The 17579-nt window shown below is 33.5% G+C and overlaps 1 protein-coding gene across 5 annotated transcripts in view; it reads right to left on the bottom strand.

Annotated features, from left to right (window-relative positions):
- The window catches only part of dgo (ankyrin repeat domain containing protein 6 diego), a 322131-nt gene that overhangs the window by 167397 nt on the left and 137155 nt on the right, over positions 1–17579 (bottom strand). For 4 of the 5 annotated variants that reach the window (XM_076413687.1, XM_076413657.1, XM_076413698.1 and 1 more), the window contains one exon: positions 7321–7678. In XM_076413687.1, coding sequence (XP_076269802.1) covers positions 7321–7647 — 327 coding nt within the window. In that variant the 5' untranslated portion in view covers positions 7648–7678. The remainder of the gene's footprint in view (positions 1–7320; positions 7679–17579) is intronic. The other variant, XM_076413665.1, reaches the window with a different exon arrangement.

Genomic DNA, 17579 nt, shown 5'->3' with positions numbered 1-17579 from the left:
TGAATTATACCATTTTGAGTGAAGCAACTTTTGTTATTGCGAAAAAAATGAATGAAAAGGAATTTCGCGTGTTGAAAAAATATTGATTCTTGAAGGGAAAAATACAGTTGAAGCAAAAACATGGCTTGAAGCCGAGTTTCCAGACATTGCCTCAGGAAAATCAACCATCAAGGATTAGTATGCTAAGTTTAGACGTGGTGAAATGAGCACCGAAAACGGTGAATGAAGTGGACGCCCAAAAGAGCTTGTTACCGACGAAAACATTAAAAAATCTACAAAATGATTTGGAATGACCGTCAATTGAAACTAAATGAAATAGCAAATACTCAAAGATATCAACTCAACGTGTACATCATATCATTCACGAATATTTGGGTATAAGAAAGCTTTGTGCAAAGAGGGTGCTGCGCGAACTCACTTTTGACAAAAAAACGACGAAGAGTTGATGATTCGGAGCAGTGTTTGAAGATGATTAAGCGTAATAAACCCGAGTTTTTGCATCGATATGTGACAATGGCTGAAACTTAGCTCCACCATTTCACTCCGAAGTTCAATCGACAGTTATCCGCTCCAAAACGTGGGAAAAAGCAACAGTCGGCTGGCAAGGTTATAGCGTCTGTATTTTGGGATGCGCATGGAATAATTTTCATTGACCACCTTGAAAAAGGAAGGACCATTAACAGCGACCATTACATAGCGTTATTGGACCGTTTGAAAGACGAAATCGCCGAAAACCGGCCGCATTTGAAGATAAAGAAAGTGCTGTTTCACCAAGATAATGCACCGTGTTACAAGTCAGTGAAAAAAACATCCATGAATTGGGTTTCGAATTGCTTCCTCATCTACCGTATTCTCCAGATCTGCCCTCCAGCGACTATTTCCTGTTCTCGGATCTCAAAAGAATGCTCGCTGGGAAGAAATTTTCGTCGAATGAAGAGGTGATCGACAAATCGTACTACAAAAATGGTATCGAAAAGTTGGAGGGTCGCTATAATCATTGTCTCACACTTGAAAGGAATTATGTTGAATAAAGAAAAACAAATTTTGCCAAAAAAAGTATTTTACTATGGTAGGCCGGGGACTTTTCAATTGACTTGTTATTACCACTTGTTAAGATCGAGTCGAGCATTGCTTGACTGATACCAGCCTTCGAGATACGAAAAGAAGTTCGAAGAATAAATCGATAATTGGATTACTGGCAAACCAACATTGCCATATTGCCAGATAGATGGGAAAAAGTACAAAATATTTTAATTAATATATGTTGCGTCAGTTTTTCTCAACGAATTCCATTTTAAACTGAAAAATCATCATAATACAAGCAGATCCTAATTTTTAAAGCCAAGTTAAATTTTGAACACGAACGATATAATTATTATTTCCAATTAATACAATAAGCCATTGAATTCTGAGAAACGAGTAAAAGGAAAAAAGGAAAAAAGTAAATTCCGAAAGCCACGGCATGTTGTGCAAATTAAAGTGCCTGCATGAAGCAGCGCTTCAAATATTTTACCGCAGTTCTGCAACATGCACTCTTCTAAGAGACATACTCTACAGCAATGCATTCCAGAGAATATAGTATTGTGGCTATAGAAACGATCGAATATTACTTTGTATCTTCAGAGGGCACTAAATATGTGTATTAATTGTTATAGTATTTATTTTTGAATAAAAAAAAACAAACAAATGGAAATAATAATCATAAATATTTTTCAAGTCTCATTAAGATAAAAAAAATCATCAATACCGAGAAAATATTACAGTATAACACTGGCAAGTCATAAAACTAGTTTACACCTCTCAAACGGTATTCAGAAGGTAATTCAAGCATGTTGCAATCGTGAGGTAATTACATTTAACGACGTAATAGTTATTTCACCAAACTACCAAGAAAAGTAGACCGATTTCAAATACCGAAGCGGTGTTAAAGCCATAATAATAAACAATTCAAACATACAATCCCGCACAAATTAAGATGCCAACAAAGAAGATTCATTCGTTATAACATTTCAATCATCAGCAAAGCGTCAATTGTGATAATTTTAATATAGATATTTTAGATAATTTTAAAAAAGTTCAATTTAAGAAATTAATGAGTATGTTAGGATATTATAATTTTAATTAATCTCAATCAATAATTAATCTAAACAAATATTGGTTATACATTGTTGAATGATTGGACATTTATATATTTAGAATATTTCTTCAAAGGAAGTAAATTGAGAAGTTTGAAAATTAATAATAAATAATCTTTTGAAATAAAAGAATCTGTTTTCTAATCAACATCATGCTGATAATAAGCCGATAGTAAAGACCAAAATGACTAATGGATAAGTGGTAATATTGTGTGGTAATATTTAACAAAAAAAAAAGATAAAAAACCGAGAAGACAAAAAGCAAAGAAGCTCAGGATAAGTGGTAATATTGTGTGGTAATATTTAACAAAAAAAAAAGATAAAAAACAGAGAAGACAAAAAGCAAAGAAGCAATAATATAATATAATATAATATAATATTACATATCTAAAGATAAAAAGTAATAGCAAATTAACTATTTTTTAATCAAAAACGCTACGAATTAATTATTTACAAGTATATGAGTCAGTAAAAACCCTGAATTAATTGTTTATATAATAAATATCTGTAAGAAAACATGTAAGGAATGAAACATAACGAAATTCAAACTGTCTGGAAATTAAGTTTTACTATGATGACGTCTTACGAATTATCAAATGATCGTTTCAATTAAAATTGATCAACATAAGTGTTTTATTATGCAAATAATGTAATAATAAGAACATAATAAATAGCTAAAATATTCCCAAGGAAAATGTATAAGAGCCAAGTTCCCGCAATTTAAAAACTATAAAAACCACATTTAAAAATAATAAAAAATATCAAATATTTACACCTTTTAAGAAGAAAATTCGTCTCTGTTATCGAATACACCGAGCACATTCCTTCTATTTTTATTTATCATTCCCGTCATTAGCAATAGAAGCGCTTTATGTTGTCAAATAATGTCGAGGTTTAAGGCATTTTAATTTATGGTCCGTCGTAAAAGTCTAACATTTCTAGACAATGTCAAAGCCATCTAAACCAAGATTATTATAGGACTGTTAAAATCGTATAAAATCAAGTTTTCCAAAATCAGTAGTTTGAACAGAGAATCTCGAAGTAATTGTAAAAAATTACATAGATATATGTTATATCGCGCGACTTATACAGACCCTAGTTGTTCTGAAAATTTGCAATATTTAGAATATGACGGGATGATTGAAGTATTTACAATTAAGGGTATCTTTTAGGTTGCGGGGTTACTACAGTTGAATAGAAGTTTCTCAAAATATTTTAATCAAAAACTATTCAAATTAGGAAATATTGGCGGTTAGAAAAACACTCGTAGTGTGTGGATACCCGGCACAAGTGCAAGATAAACAGATGCTGACTGAAGTTGTTGTGAAGTAACTCAGTCTAATGGAATTTAGGCAGAAGTTTACAGTTCAGGCTGTCTCATTACCAAACTTGACGTTTAGTAGCACAATTGATCAGCCATGGACCAAAAGCAATCTGGTCCAAATGTAGATACAATTGCTACCCAATTAATTTTACTACGTTTGTAAGTTATCCAATAATTTTCATTTTTTAATTTTTGGTAATTTCTTCAGCAGGAAGTTATTTTTTCTTAAATTGATGTTTTTTGTCTAGTATGTATTAAGATATTTATACTAAGATTATTTTATTTCGTATAGAGTAATAACGGTAGGGTATTATTACATTAAAAGCAATCCATATAAGATTGTGACTGAAATGGCCTTTACTTCTTACTACTAATACCTACTCTCACAGTTATCTCCTCTATTATAATTCTCTAATATTCTCTAATATTGTGAATGTATCCATTATTCAAACAATAAAAAAACAAAAACAAATAATAGTTTCTTTTTTCTAGGATGCCAGACCATTAATACATTAATAGATTTGACCTTAAAAGACTTAAGATTACTAGTTATTCCATCTTTAATTACAGTTAACTATGCTTGATTTGAGACATATGTTAAGTTAATTTACAAAAAAGAACATGACATAAAGCAAAGGCAAATAAAAATAGTAAATAGGACGATATAAACATTATAATAAAAACTAAAATATGATTATTGTAAACGTAATTTTCATAAATATGTTTATCTTTATGTTACATAAGTATCTCTTTAACTAGTATATATTCTATATAACGCTCAATTTAACGAATAGCATCACATATGAAACTATCACTAACATGTCAAAACGATAACAAAAATGTGACGCAATACTTCATATATTTATGATATTACAATCAATAGATTTTCCAGAATAAAATTCTACTGAAAATAGATAATAGGATAGTTCAGGAATAAGGAGATTCACCGGGACCAGGATCAGAAATCATATCTAAGACTAGAATGAAGTAAGATTGCGTCCCATGTCAACTCGAGAATATTAGGATAATCACAAAAAAAAATATAAGAAAGGAACAAACACCTTGATTTAGTAATATAATTAAAATACGCCCTAAAGCCGCCTTGGCCTTAAATAATTTATTAACTAAAATATATAATAATTGAGAATTACTTTGAATATATATACATTGAAATTGGTGCAGTCGTTGAAAAATTGGCCAGAAAAAGAAACTCATTGTAAGTCTGAAAAGCCAGTGAAATTGAATCATTTCGAAAGAATATCATATCTGGTAATGAAAATGGATTACGTCAAACAATGACAAACACCAAAGACCATTAACAAGAGATGATAGACGAATGGTGAGAAGTGACCCCATTGCCACGTATTCCAATGATACCGTCATAATCCACCATTCCTTTCAGAAGGCTACAGTTTCCCATTCGTTTAGCTTTCACCATGTCTATAAATAAGTCTCAATGCCAAACAGTGTCCATTTGCGGCTTAGATTTGGAAAATCCATGCTCTCCATGGACAACTATATGTTGCATACTCATGTGTAGGAACACCATCGAATCTATTTGTGTTAGCCGGAGACAGGTTAACCGTGAATACCGTGCACCTATTAATTCTGAATTAAATTAATATTGAAAATGTTTATAAATGAAAAGAAAAAATTTTATTATTAAAAATAAAGAATTATCTACGCTACCTAGCTCATTTATAAAATTAGATGTTACATTTTATCAACTAACAACTTTGTAATTTACTCATTTGTTACAAACTTGGATATAACATTAATAAAATATAAAATCCAACATTTTATGTATTTTATCCACCGTATTCTAAATTCGTAAAAAGTGTAATCTTATTGAAATATATAAAAATATATTTCATTCGGGTTACACTGCTTTCGAAAGAGGCCTGTAAAATCTGCTTCGTTTCAAAAGCTTTTCAATCAGAATCCCCAGAAGTACTTCAACAATAGCCTGACTGTAAAAATCCAATAAAATCCAGTAAAAAGCCAATCCTGACTGTAAAAAACTGACTGACTGATGAAGAATTGTAATGGATAATGAAATAATAATGGATATTATTTAGGATCAGTAAATTAATGTAATTAAACAATAAGAAATTAATTGCATTTTAGGAATAATATATACATGATAATTTAGCATATGGAAGTAACTCTTGGTGATTTTAATATTGTAGCGAATTGAGGCATGTCGAATTTTACATCGTGGAATAACGGTCTACAAAATACCCAGAAATATAATCCCAGATGTTGAACACGGGCGGGGTGCCAATTGGAACCCGACACCGAATAGCTGGCGGCAACCCCGAGACGTTTATCTGGGATATTATTGAAGGGTATTTCGGTCATTCAGTGCTCAACCCTCGTTTGGTTAAGACGTGCCACCATCGACTGCCCAAGCCTCGTCTTCAGGTAACTCCGCTGCCATCCGTTTTATTATTTGGTATTTTCACATTTTTTTATATTGCCAATAAATAACGGTCACATTATGTAAACACCACTGTTTTATTTAGTTTTACCTCCATTCACCGAGCCACATCATCATTTACCCTAAAGTGGTGACCCCGACGTGATCTTTCGCAATATTGGGTTTGGACTCGTGAATGGAGGGTACGTAGAAAATGGTGTATTTTACGTGACCGTTATATTTTTTTTTGTTTCAAAATTTTAAATATTTTTAATTCGATTCCTTTTCAATTTTACCTTCAAGATTCATTTTCATTTTATTACGATTAATTTCATTATTTCCAATTAATTTTAAAAAATTTTTTTTTGTCAAAATTTTTATTTCACAATCTTTTGGAATATTTTTATATCACTGCTTAATCATCAGCGTCTCGGCTAAACATTTCTTTCGGCGCTATGTTTAAATCATAATGTCTTCCTTCGCTCGCCGTCTCCGTCATAATGGCAGATATTTTGATTTAAAAGGCTTTGGGCAGCTTCGGTCGGATACCGTCGTTATTTGTTTTGTCTGAATTAACCTAACGTATGTGACTACGGATTAGTCACAGAGCAGCTCCAGAAGCTAGGTACCGATTGCAGTCACCGTAGACTCGTTATGTCTTCGCCGAAGTACCAGAATTGCTAACGTCTCGTCGCCGAAGAAAATAAGCTACCACGTCGTCGAACAGTCAATCCTCCCACAGCGTCGATTACGGGAGCCCTGTCTGAAAAATAGCTTGTTTTCAACGTCGTCGATGGACCACATTCAAGTGCCAAAGCGACGATGATGCAACGGTATCTGTAGGACCGGAAGATATCAACAGCCGTACCAGATCGCAACCGTACCAACCACAACCGTTTCGAACTATCATATTTTTTCAAAGCCCATTTTACACAGCACATTTTGTTTGGTATATATTTTTTTTTTGTATTTGATATTTTTTGCAAACATTTTTGTATTTTTGTTGAAGTAATTTTATGTAAAATTCTGGCAGGGGAGTATTGTAGCGAATTGAGGCATGTCGAATTTTACATCGTGGAATAACGGTCTACAAAATACCCAGAAATATAATCCCAGATGTTGAACACGGGCGGGGTGCCAATTGGAACCCGACACCGAATAGCTGGCGGCAACCCCGAGACGTTTATCTGGGATATTATTGAAGGGTATTTCGGTCATTCAGTGCTCAACCCTCGTTTGGTTAAGACGTGCCACCATCGACTGCCCAAGCCTCGTCTTCAGGTAACTCCGCTGCCATCCGTTTTATTATTTGGTATTTTCACATTTTTTTTATATTGCCAATAAATAACGGTCACATTATGTAAACACCACTGTTTTATTCCGTTTTACCTCCATTCACCGAGCCACATCATTTTACCCTAAAATATATATTGTATACATACCATAGTGTCCACGGTATCCACTCGAGCCCCTTTGGCCACCAGCACGCGCACCGCTTCTTCATGTCCGTCAGCAGCGGCCCGTTGCACGGCCGTGCATCCAGCTCCGTCTCTGGCATCGACTTCTTGAGGAGCGGCGATCGCCAGAAGCATCCGTAAGGCTTGAGCACGACCGTTCGCCGCCGCCAAGTGGATGGCGGTACGACCAAGCGCGTCCCGAGTGAAGCGAGCCGGACCTCGGGCCGGTAGGAGACGTCCTAAGGCGGCGCAATCGCCAGAGGCGGCAGCAGCACGGGCTGCCGCCCCTGGCTCCCCTAAGGGGGAGCTCATCTTGCCCTTGTGAAGCCATCCAACATTCTATCTGAAACAAAACGCATTATTTTAGGAAACGTGATTAATCGCTTAATCATACAGAATTTAAATAATTATCGCACACATAAACAATGTTTTGACGTTTTTTAAACGTATAAGTAGATTTAAAATAGTGGATTATTTCATTCTTAAATAAACTTTTAGGTGAATATTCACAACCGAAGTAAATTGGCTGTATCATCAACTTTAAATAACCCTGAAGCGTTCGAATTTCTCCAATTTCACCAAACGAAAATCCCAGAGGCAATATAAACAGTTTATCGTTGGCTAATAGATGAGATGCGAGCATCCAAAAAGCATTTTTTCGGTATATAGCGAACAATATATACTGTACTATCTGCCAAAACTATTATTCATGATATTAAGGGGTACAAAACCTAAATATGTTCTACAGCTTAGTACATACATACTCCTTACTACATTCTTATCTGGTAGAGAACACTACATATATATATATATATATATATATATATATATATATATATATATATATATATATATATATATATATATATATATATATATATATATATCACTACATAGTATAAAACAAAGTCGCCTTTTCTGTCCCTATATCCCTATGTGCGCTTAAATCTTTAAAACTACGCAACGGATTTTGATGCGGTTTTTTTTCAATAGATAGAGCGATTCAAGAGGAAGGTTTATACGTATAATACATGCATAATATACTAAGGCAACATTGCTAATTTTAGAGGTTTCTAACGTGATGTCGTAAATTAACCTATTTTTTTAGGCTTATTTAGCAATTAGCAAAAACGCTGCCTAACCCTACGAGTTAGATCAAATTAATGTACTACAGTATTGTACACCATAAAAAGGTCTATAAAAAAGTCCGCGATGGTATATGTTTATCTTTTAGGGATAACCCACATTAACCATTTTTATTGTTTACTTTTACGTGAGAAAATGGCTTATTTACGAAGCTATTTTAAGCAATACGGCATTAATCCTTATCGAATTAAGTACCTTAAATACAGTGTGCAATTAATATAGATCAATATGGTTCCTTACAGCATGTAAATTAAACAAATATTTTCGGAGATATTACAAATTTAAAATTTGCGTTTAAAAATGTGTAATGTAATAGAAATTGTATGAATTTAGATATTCCAAAGATAGCAGGAAATTTTCATAGTAAGTATAGGGGAAGAGGAATTGTTTTACTCCAAATTTAATGCGTGCAGGCCAAGGGCAGTAATGAATGAACCAAAAATACTGGATCGATTTTAATCATGTTTTCATTGAGTGACATAGGCATATATATTTTATGCCCGTGCAAAGTCGGAGCGGGTCGCTATGTTTTTATATACAACGTTCATATTTTTTCTGTAGTGTATTTAATTTAGTATCAGCATTGCACCCGTGCGAAGCCGGGGCGGGTCGCTAGTATATATATAAAGTAACAATAATTTTAATGTCAGTGTGCCCTAAAACTTCTTAAGCTTAAAAACAAGCGATTGCGCATAAAAAACCTTAAATTTCATAGAAGGAACTCCTTGACTTATTGACTTGTTAGTGTAAGCTTTCTAATCAAGTGTACTCAGTAGTATCAAATTTTAGTCACTGAAAAAAGCAAGTACAGAACCTGAAAAAAGATAGTATGTATCTGGTCACTGAATTATTTTACAGGCTGTACGACATGCACTAATTTAGGATAAGAACTTGATTGGGAAGGGACATGAATAACAATCACTGCTTGGCCAGAATCAATTAAAAACCAGTAAGGTCCAATGAAATAATCGTACGTTTTCTGCAATTATATGTGAGCTGTGAATACCAAATAGAGCAATTGCGATAATAAGGGCCACTAGCTCACTTCATCATTTTATATAATTTTGCTTGAAAACCAGCATCAGCTTGTTACTGCTTAATGATTTTGTTTACTATTTCACATTACTCTCTCGTCTACATTTTTTCAAATATTAAAGTATCAACTATTAGTTGTTTTACATTACCAATATTACTTTAATAGCACAAATGGAACTAAATCAAATGTTGCGTGAACTTATGGACACCCATTTCCTTTCTCACAATTACAACGACATAATTTGTACAATCAAAGTACCATAAATAAATATATTATATAAAAACAAATATTTATAAATATTATTTAAATATATAAAAATTCAGTTCTAGAATCATGTCTCGGTAATAATTCACCAAAGAATTCTTTCAACTGGCAAAACCAATATTTTGAGATTTATTTTCCATAGTATTAATCAATATTAATATTTTTTAAAGTAGTAGCACTATTTCCTACTACTATTATCAAAACATCATATATTTACATTTTTAATTAATTAATAAATCTGACCGAATATTTCGCACAACCCATTTTGCAAAGGAAACTGAACTGATTTAAACTGATCTAGCCCCTTAAAATAACGTCAGATTTACATACGGATTACACTGCAATTGTTGTACAAAATGTGGTCGCTATTTATAAACAAATCGTTTATTTTGGGAACATTGTCGCACGGTAAATTTATATGTTATCCACTGTGATCTTTTCTACATGAAAACAGAGGAATATATATTGCATTTAATAACACAAAACATCACTCAAAAAGTCCCACGTCTGGCAGATTGATGACGCCATATTCTGACCTTTCTAAACCTAACCGAGCTATATTAACATTCAAACGACACGTGCACAATTTGAAGAGACAAAAAGTTTGAAGAGCAACTGTAAGACGCATTGGACAAAAAGCTAGATCAAAATCTTTAATAACTTTTAGACAAGTTAACAGTTAATGAATAAATTGTTTCTAGATATTTACATGAAAAGGCTACTATGGAAAATACAAGCTTCTAATATTCAATATAACAATCTTTAATGGTTCTTTAATGCCATTACAATATGATCTTTCTATATCAATGAGCAATTTTGTTCCAACTTAAATTAATATGTGATATTCAAACTAAGGCATTTACTCACTATTTCACCCTATATTCTAGTAAGTTAACTACTCTAAGGTTAAAAGAATTTTGATCCTCTTGAGTCTTCTTGTCAGGTTTGTGTTGTCTAGGAGCTGGATAGCCAGGACGTTCAAATAGTTGAGTAATCTTTGTTCGTGGCTACTGACAAATTTGGTGATGGTATGGTTAACAGTATCCATTTGAAGGTCTCGATCGATTCCTCTGTTTCGACAATACCAGGGTGCATCAACGATATTCCTTTGCATTTTCTTCTGGAAACACTGGATCACTTGGATGTTGCTCTTGCTGATATAATACCAGATATAAACAACATGTAGTTTTTTCCAAATACCAAATACGTTAATACATTTTCTTCTGTTTGACGTTAAGCCATTCTCTTTTCTTCTTTTTGACATGACCTTTCCATCGAAGTTTAACATCTAAGATTCTTCTCAGACACTTAGCTGGGTTAGCAAAAGGGACTTCACGTGCCAAGTTTTTGTCCAAGTTAATTCTATTAATGGAGATTTGTACATTCTCAGAAGCATCTTGTGCGTCAAGTGGTGACGGTTTCATATTCATGATTTAGGATATAACTAGTATACAGATATATATCGGCCCTATACACTAGCTCTGTTCTGATATCTTTTATTTTAGAATAAGTACTTCTCACTCAATTCCAAAATATCTTTCTGATAAATAAGATTACAAAAGTCGTGCCTGTTATTTCTGTTATTTTGTATTTGTTTTAATACACAGGCAAGACGAGTACGAGATTAATACATCGATAAGTTTTACTTAAGAATACACGTATACACTTCATGTGGATTACATACACTTCAACAAGTTTATGTGGTTTGGTTCGCTTCAATATTCAGATTTCCTGCTTGTTGTCACTGGCTGTGTTGCATCCACGTTGATGTGTTTTAACAACTTTATTTCATGTATTAAGACGAAATATTGGATCAATTCCTATATCCATTTGCTTTCCGGTGTCATCGAGCAGCTCTTTGTAGAACTTTGTTCTAGGTGCATTGGATTACTATTTGGTTTGATGTTTTAGTACAACCCCATATTTGTACCGCATAGGTCCATATGGGCTTTATCATTGACTGATAAACCAATCTCTTTGATTTTAGATCAAGTTGAGAGTATCTTCCGACTAACCAGAACAGTTTCTCACCTTCCAATCGTAGTGATATTTGTCTAACATGATGTTTCCAATTTAACCCACCATCGAAATGTATGCTGAAATATTTAGCTGATTCTGCTTCAGGAATCGGGCATCTGCCAATGAATATTATTAAGTTTTTGTCATATCGCCGCAACGAAAAATTAATATAGACAAATTTGGAACTATTAAGCTGTATTTTCCAGTCTCTAGTCCATTTCTAGATCCTGTTGATTACTACTTGTAGTAGTTCTACAGCCTTAGGCTGAGATATATGTTAGATTATTGCCTGTTTCTCTTCTATAGTTCTATTTCTTTTGTTGTTGGGATATCAGCAGTATAGAGCAGATACAGGTGTGTTACCAAGGTACAACGTTGTGGAACTCCAGCCGAAATAGGGTTATATATAGAAAATGTCCATTCAAGTGAGATTCTAAACTTTCTTTCGAAAAGGCAATTATTCTGCGGTAGAAATTTCCTCATTTTGTAGATTAATGCCTGTCATTCAAATGCCTTTTCGACAATCGCTGGTACTCTGAAAATCTAGTTTTTGACAGCAGTTTCTCAAATAATCTTGATATCGCAGGTAATAGGCCTCTCAGTCTGTCAGGTTCCCTAAGCATAATTATTGGAGTAACTTTAAGACATTCCGGTTCATGCTTCAGACTCAAACAGGCAATGAATATATATGTCAACATAATAATTGCTTTTCGTGGCAGCTCTTTGAATAGCCCAGGTAAAAAATCATCAATTCCAGGAGCTTTTTTACGATTAAGGTTTTTGTCAATTTCTGTGGCAACTTCCATTGGAGAAGTCAGATTTACAGCTACATTAACTTGGTTAGAATAATTTTTTTTAAATATATCGATTTTTTTACATAGAAAAATATATATTAAAAAAAATATATCGAAAAAAAAAATTGGTATTTTGGGCCAAAATATTTTGATAAACTTTTAAAATTAACCACAAAAACGCGTCAAACCTTTAAAATTATGCGCCAATAATAATGACTTACTAAACATTTTTTTTTAAATACAAAAAAACATATCTATATTTTGCAGCATCCCTGGCTTTTAAAAAAACCTTCGTACCATTTTATCGAGAATCTGAGCTCTAATCATGAAGTGTTGTATTACTTATTTATTTTGGACATCATATAATTCCTCAATACTTACTGAACAAAAATATCAAAACAGGATGGCTTAAAATAACACTGTCGAAAGTTCTATACCTACAAAAAAAATATTTGATACATAATTACGTATAAATAATTAAAATTTAAAGTTGACTGATTCGGTTAAAATACATCCGTCTATTTTTTATCTTGATCGCCGCTCTTCATCAACTAATAAAGACGGTGCATATTTGGAAATGAGGCACGATTTCCTATAGCTGATAATGGTTTCATCCTCGCAGCGCTACCCGTCTCCATTAAGCAAAAGCAGGTTAATTCTGCGATTTTAAAATCGTCGCTGATCTAATGATCACTCATTACCGCAGCGGATCGACTCAAATGCGAAAAGTATAGCGTGGAATTAGTTCTGTTTATGGGCGGATAGACAAGTCGGCAGACAGCCGATCGTCTTCGATTCAAATTAAAATCCCGTGTCTAGCGAATTTATACGATGTTCACGTGCATCATATTTAATTAGTTTAAAAGGTAACAACATATAATCATCAAAGTATTTTAGTAATATCGTTGCAATGTAATAATCACATTTAAGAACTACATAATGAACATATGTTACTCTATAAAATATTATTACATAAAGTAAACCATTTGATTTATTTTTCAATTATTTAATATTGACAAATTTGTTAACTGATGGAAACAATTCTCCCACATACAAAATTTCCTTTGAATTTTAATTAAAAAAACTGATACTCGATACCTTTCTTGCAAATTTGTTAACTTTAATACGTCAGAGCCGAATTATATAGCGTAGCGATCGTTAACATACAACCCTTTAGGCCACCACGTATTCATCTACATCAAGTTCATAGGTTGGCAATGGTGGTGGATTGGTACCATGCGGTTCCCGGCTATAAAAGACCACCACGACGACACCTCGCCCTCTTTCTCTTTTTCTCTACCCCTTGTAACAGTACCACTTCCATAGCACTTCCGTACTTCCTTTACCTAACCTAATATCCTGTCCATTTCCCGTCGAACACATGTAGCATTTATGATCGAAATAAACAAGTTTTTATTCAACCAGTGTTTTCAGTTTCCATGAGAATTCCTTCCACAAAAGAATAGTGAGTATTCGGACAAACAATCGCATCGACAGCCACACATTCCTTCCGACCGGACGAAGATTCCTACAATTGGTGACCCCGAAGTGATCGAAGTACCTAACAGATAAACCAACTCAACAGAAGTCATTCGACAGGTGCCCGACAGGTGTATGGAAGGATTGCACGAGGAACCCATCAACATCACATGGTCGACGTTATCCCACCAGAATAACGCGATGGACGAAGACCACAGAAGCCCATTATGCATAACATCAACACATGAACACCCTTAAACAAATCGGAGCGCCCCAAGACGAACGACATCCTGCTACTCCTTCGATAACAGCTGATGTTGCTAAGGTTGGATTCCCATACAGTACACACATTTACACACATTATATAGTAACTGCTTTAATTTGAGATCATAATAATAAATTCGAAATATATACTGAAAAAAAGAGGTAGGAAACATTATACCAGATGTACCGGAAAGTAATTGCCAGTATTCTTCGGAAAAACTACATAACCTGCAAGAAAATGGAAAAATTTGTCAAGGTATTGGCCACTTGATTCTATACATCTTGCCCACCTTTAAGGCTAATTGTAGATGCCATCCCATCCCATCCTATCCTTGAACCAAAACTATTAATCGAACCATTTTCTAATTTCATCGAAACTGTCCTATTGATACGAAAAGTTGATAGGGCAAAGTTCATAAAGTACGACAAGTGCGATAATATGCCTCATGCAAGTACTTTCAACGCTTCCTAGATGAGTTTGCTTTATGAGACAGAGCGTTATAGTGCTGTAAAACCACTTTATCGTATCTTCGGGCCCATTCTATATATTTTTCGATCAATGCATGGTTCTAATTGATCATTTGTTCTCGGTATCGATCACAATTAACTGTTTTACTAAGTTTCCACAGTTTCTAATACACCACGCCGCTCCTGGTCCCACCAAACTCAGACCACTATCTTACGACCAAAAGGACCCACTTAAGATTTTCACAATAAATCCACTTTTCACTAATCAGCCATCACTATTGGATGCAGAAATGACCTCGATTGATGTGGTACCGATCTTGTCATCTTTTGAATTTTCCCCATTGCTCGTCATCGGTCGGTAATCGTTCCTTGGATCACATTAATGCTTTTACGAATTCTTTTTGAGTTTCAGTTGGGTCTTATCTTATAGGTTATCCAGTAACTCTTGCAGATCTACCAGAACGTTCTTTATATTGCACATCGAAATCACCACTTTTGAATTTTCAAAACAGGTAAATCCATGATCTTGGTCAATGTTTTGACTCCAACAACTTTTAGAGCCGACAAACGCAATAATTTTGTTCATATTCCACCTTTGAATGTGTATTTGTTCCATTTACATTGGCCACACAGTCTTATTGAATATAAAAACTTGCTAAAAACTAGAATATTAATCATATTGTATAAGAGTTGTCTAGGATTTCCAGTAAGTCTTAAAAATTGATTGAAAAATAAAACAACTAACCTAACTCAACTTAATAAAACAATAATCTGTTCTGAGACAATTATATCTCGTAATTTATAATACAATAATATATTTTCACATTTTTATAAAATATGGTCGTTCTAACAGTAGCACGAAACATTAGATACTTAATCTTAATAAATAAATGTTATATTGTTATCGTTGTGAAATTAGCAACGGGGCTTATCTAACGGTTATTTCCCCATGATTTATAACGCGTAACAGCAAACCGATTCCGATTTTATTCCAATACTAATAAAGATAGTTCGAAAGCGCGTCAATAACAATAAAATTGAAATATCTACCGAGTGACAGTTATAAGCAATAAAACGTTTTACACCCGTCGAAAGACGCTCGCTAGCTTTTTCATCAAACTCCCAGAAGTACGTCCGCGGAGAAAGTTTTAATTTATTTAAGGTATCCTATTACATACGGCTAGGAAAAAAACACATTCGGTAAAAATCTAATCAAAAATTCTATTATAAGTGATTTCATGCAAATAAAATTAATAGAATGTTATATAGAGATAAGAACAATCTTAATAAAACACAGCTTAGATATTGGTAAAAGCTTTTTATGTTTACATTTACTTATATTAAGTATAAATAAATAAAAAATTAATTATTCGTACAAATGTAAATCTTCGTATATCACTACATAGTATAAAACAAAGTCGCCTTTTCTGTCCCTAAATCCCTATGTGCGCTTAAATCTTTTAAAACTACGCAACGGATTTTGATGCGGTTATTTTCAATAGATAGAGTGATTCAAGAGGAAGGTTTATATGTATAATACATGCATAATATACTAAGGCAACATTGCTAATTTTAGAGGTTTCTAACGTGATGTCGTAAATTAACCTATTTTTTTAGGCTTATTTAGCAATTAGCAAAAACGCTGCCTAACCCTACGAGTTAGATCAAATTAATGTACTACAGTATTGTACACCATAAAAAGGTCTACAAAAAAGTCCGCGATGGTATATGTTTATCTTTTAGGGATAACCCACATTAACCATTTTTATTGTTTACTTTTTACGTGAGAAAATGGCTTATTTACGAAGCTATTTTAAGCAATACGGCATTAATCCTTATCGAATTAAGTACCTTAAATACAGTGTGCAATTAATATAGATCGATATGGTTCCTTACAGCATGTAAATTAAACAAATATTTTCGGAGATATTACAAATTTAAAATTTGCGTTTAAAAATGTGTAATGTAATAAAAATTGTATGAATTTAGATATTCCAAAGATAGCAGGAAATCTTCATAGTAAGTATAGGGGAAGAGGAATTGTTTTACTCCAAATTTAATGCGTGCAGGCCAAGGGCAGTAATGAATGAACCAAAAATACTGGATCGATTTTAATCATGTTTTCATTGAGTGACATAGGCATATATATTTTATGCCCGTGCAAAGTCGGAGCGGGCCGCTATGTTTTTATATACAACGTTCATATTTTTTCTGTAGTGTATTTAATTTAGTATTAGCATTGCACCCGTGCGAAGCCGGGGCGGGTTGCTAGTGTAATATAAATATCAATTGTGACGAAGTAAAAACGTCCTTTTTGATATTTTAGAGTATTTTTTTTGCCAACTAATGCTTTTAACAATATTGCAACGTCGGCTCTGAACCACGGTTCTCGTATTAAAACTTAGTGCCAAGAAAGTCGATCACCTACCATTAAGATGAGCAACTAAGAAACCAACTCAGAGGACATTCGGTCCTACTCAGCCTGGTTACTGGAGTGACTGAGATTATTTTCCTTGTCGGATGTTCCACTCTTGCCTTATGAACAATCACAAACATAAATTTACAACTATATCCCAGCGGTATTCGAACCCAAAACTATTCCAACAAGGCTTTTCTATAATCTAACTACTATATAATTGTTCTAGCATTCAATCAAGTATTTACTATGATTTTCAAAAATATTTTAACGGAGTTCTGACCAAAATTTGGCAAAGCGGCTTTCCTGTAATTTGTATCAGGTCAAAATATGGGATATAGATACAAGTTACCCAAAT

Source organism: Rhynchophorus ferrugineus, unplaced genomic scaffold, assembly GCF_030347505.1.
Source record: "Rhynchophorus ferrugineus isolate W39M unplaced genomic scaffold, kcgeb_rfMv2 rfM1, whole genome shotgun sequence".
Taxonomy (NCBI): Eukaryota; Metazoa; Arthropoda; class Insecta; order Coleoptera; family Curculionidae; genus Rhynchophorus; species Rhynchophorus ferrugineus.
Note: the sequence above shows the minus strand (reverse complement) of the source record. Positions and strands in the feature narration are given on the sequence as shown.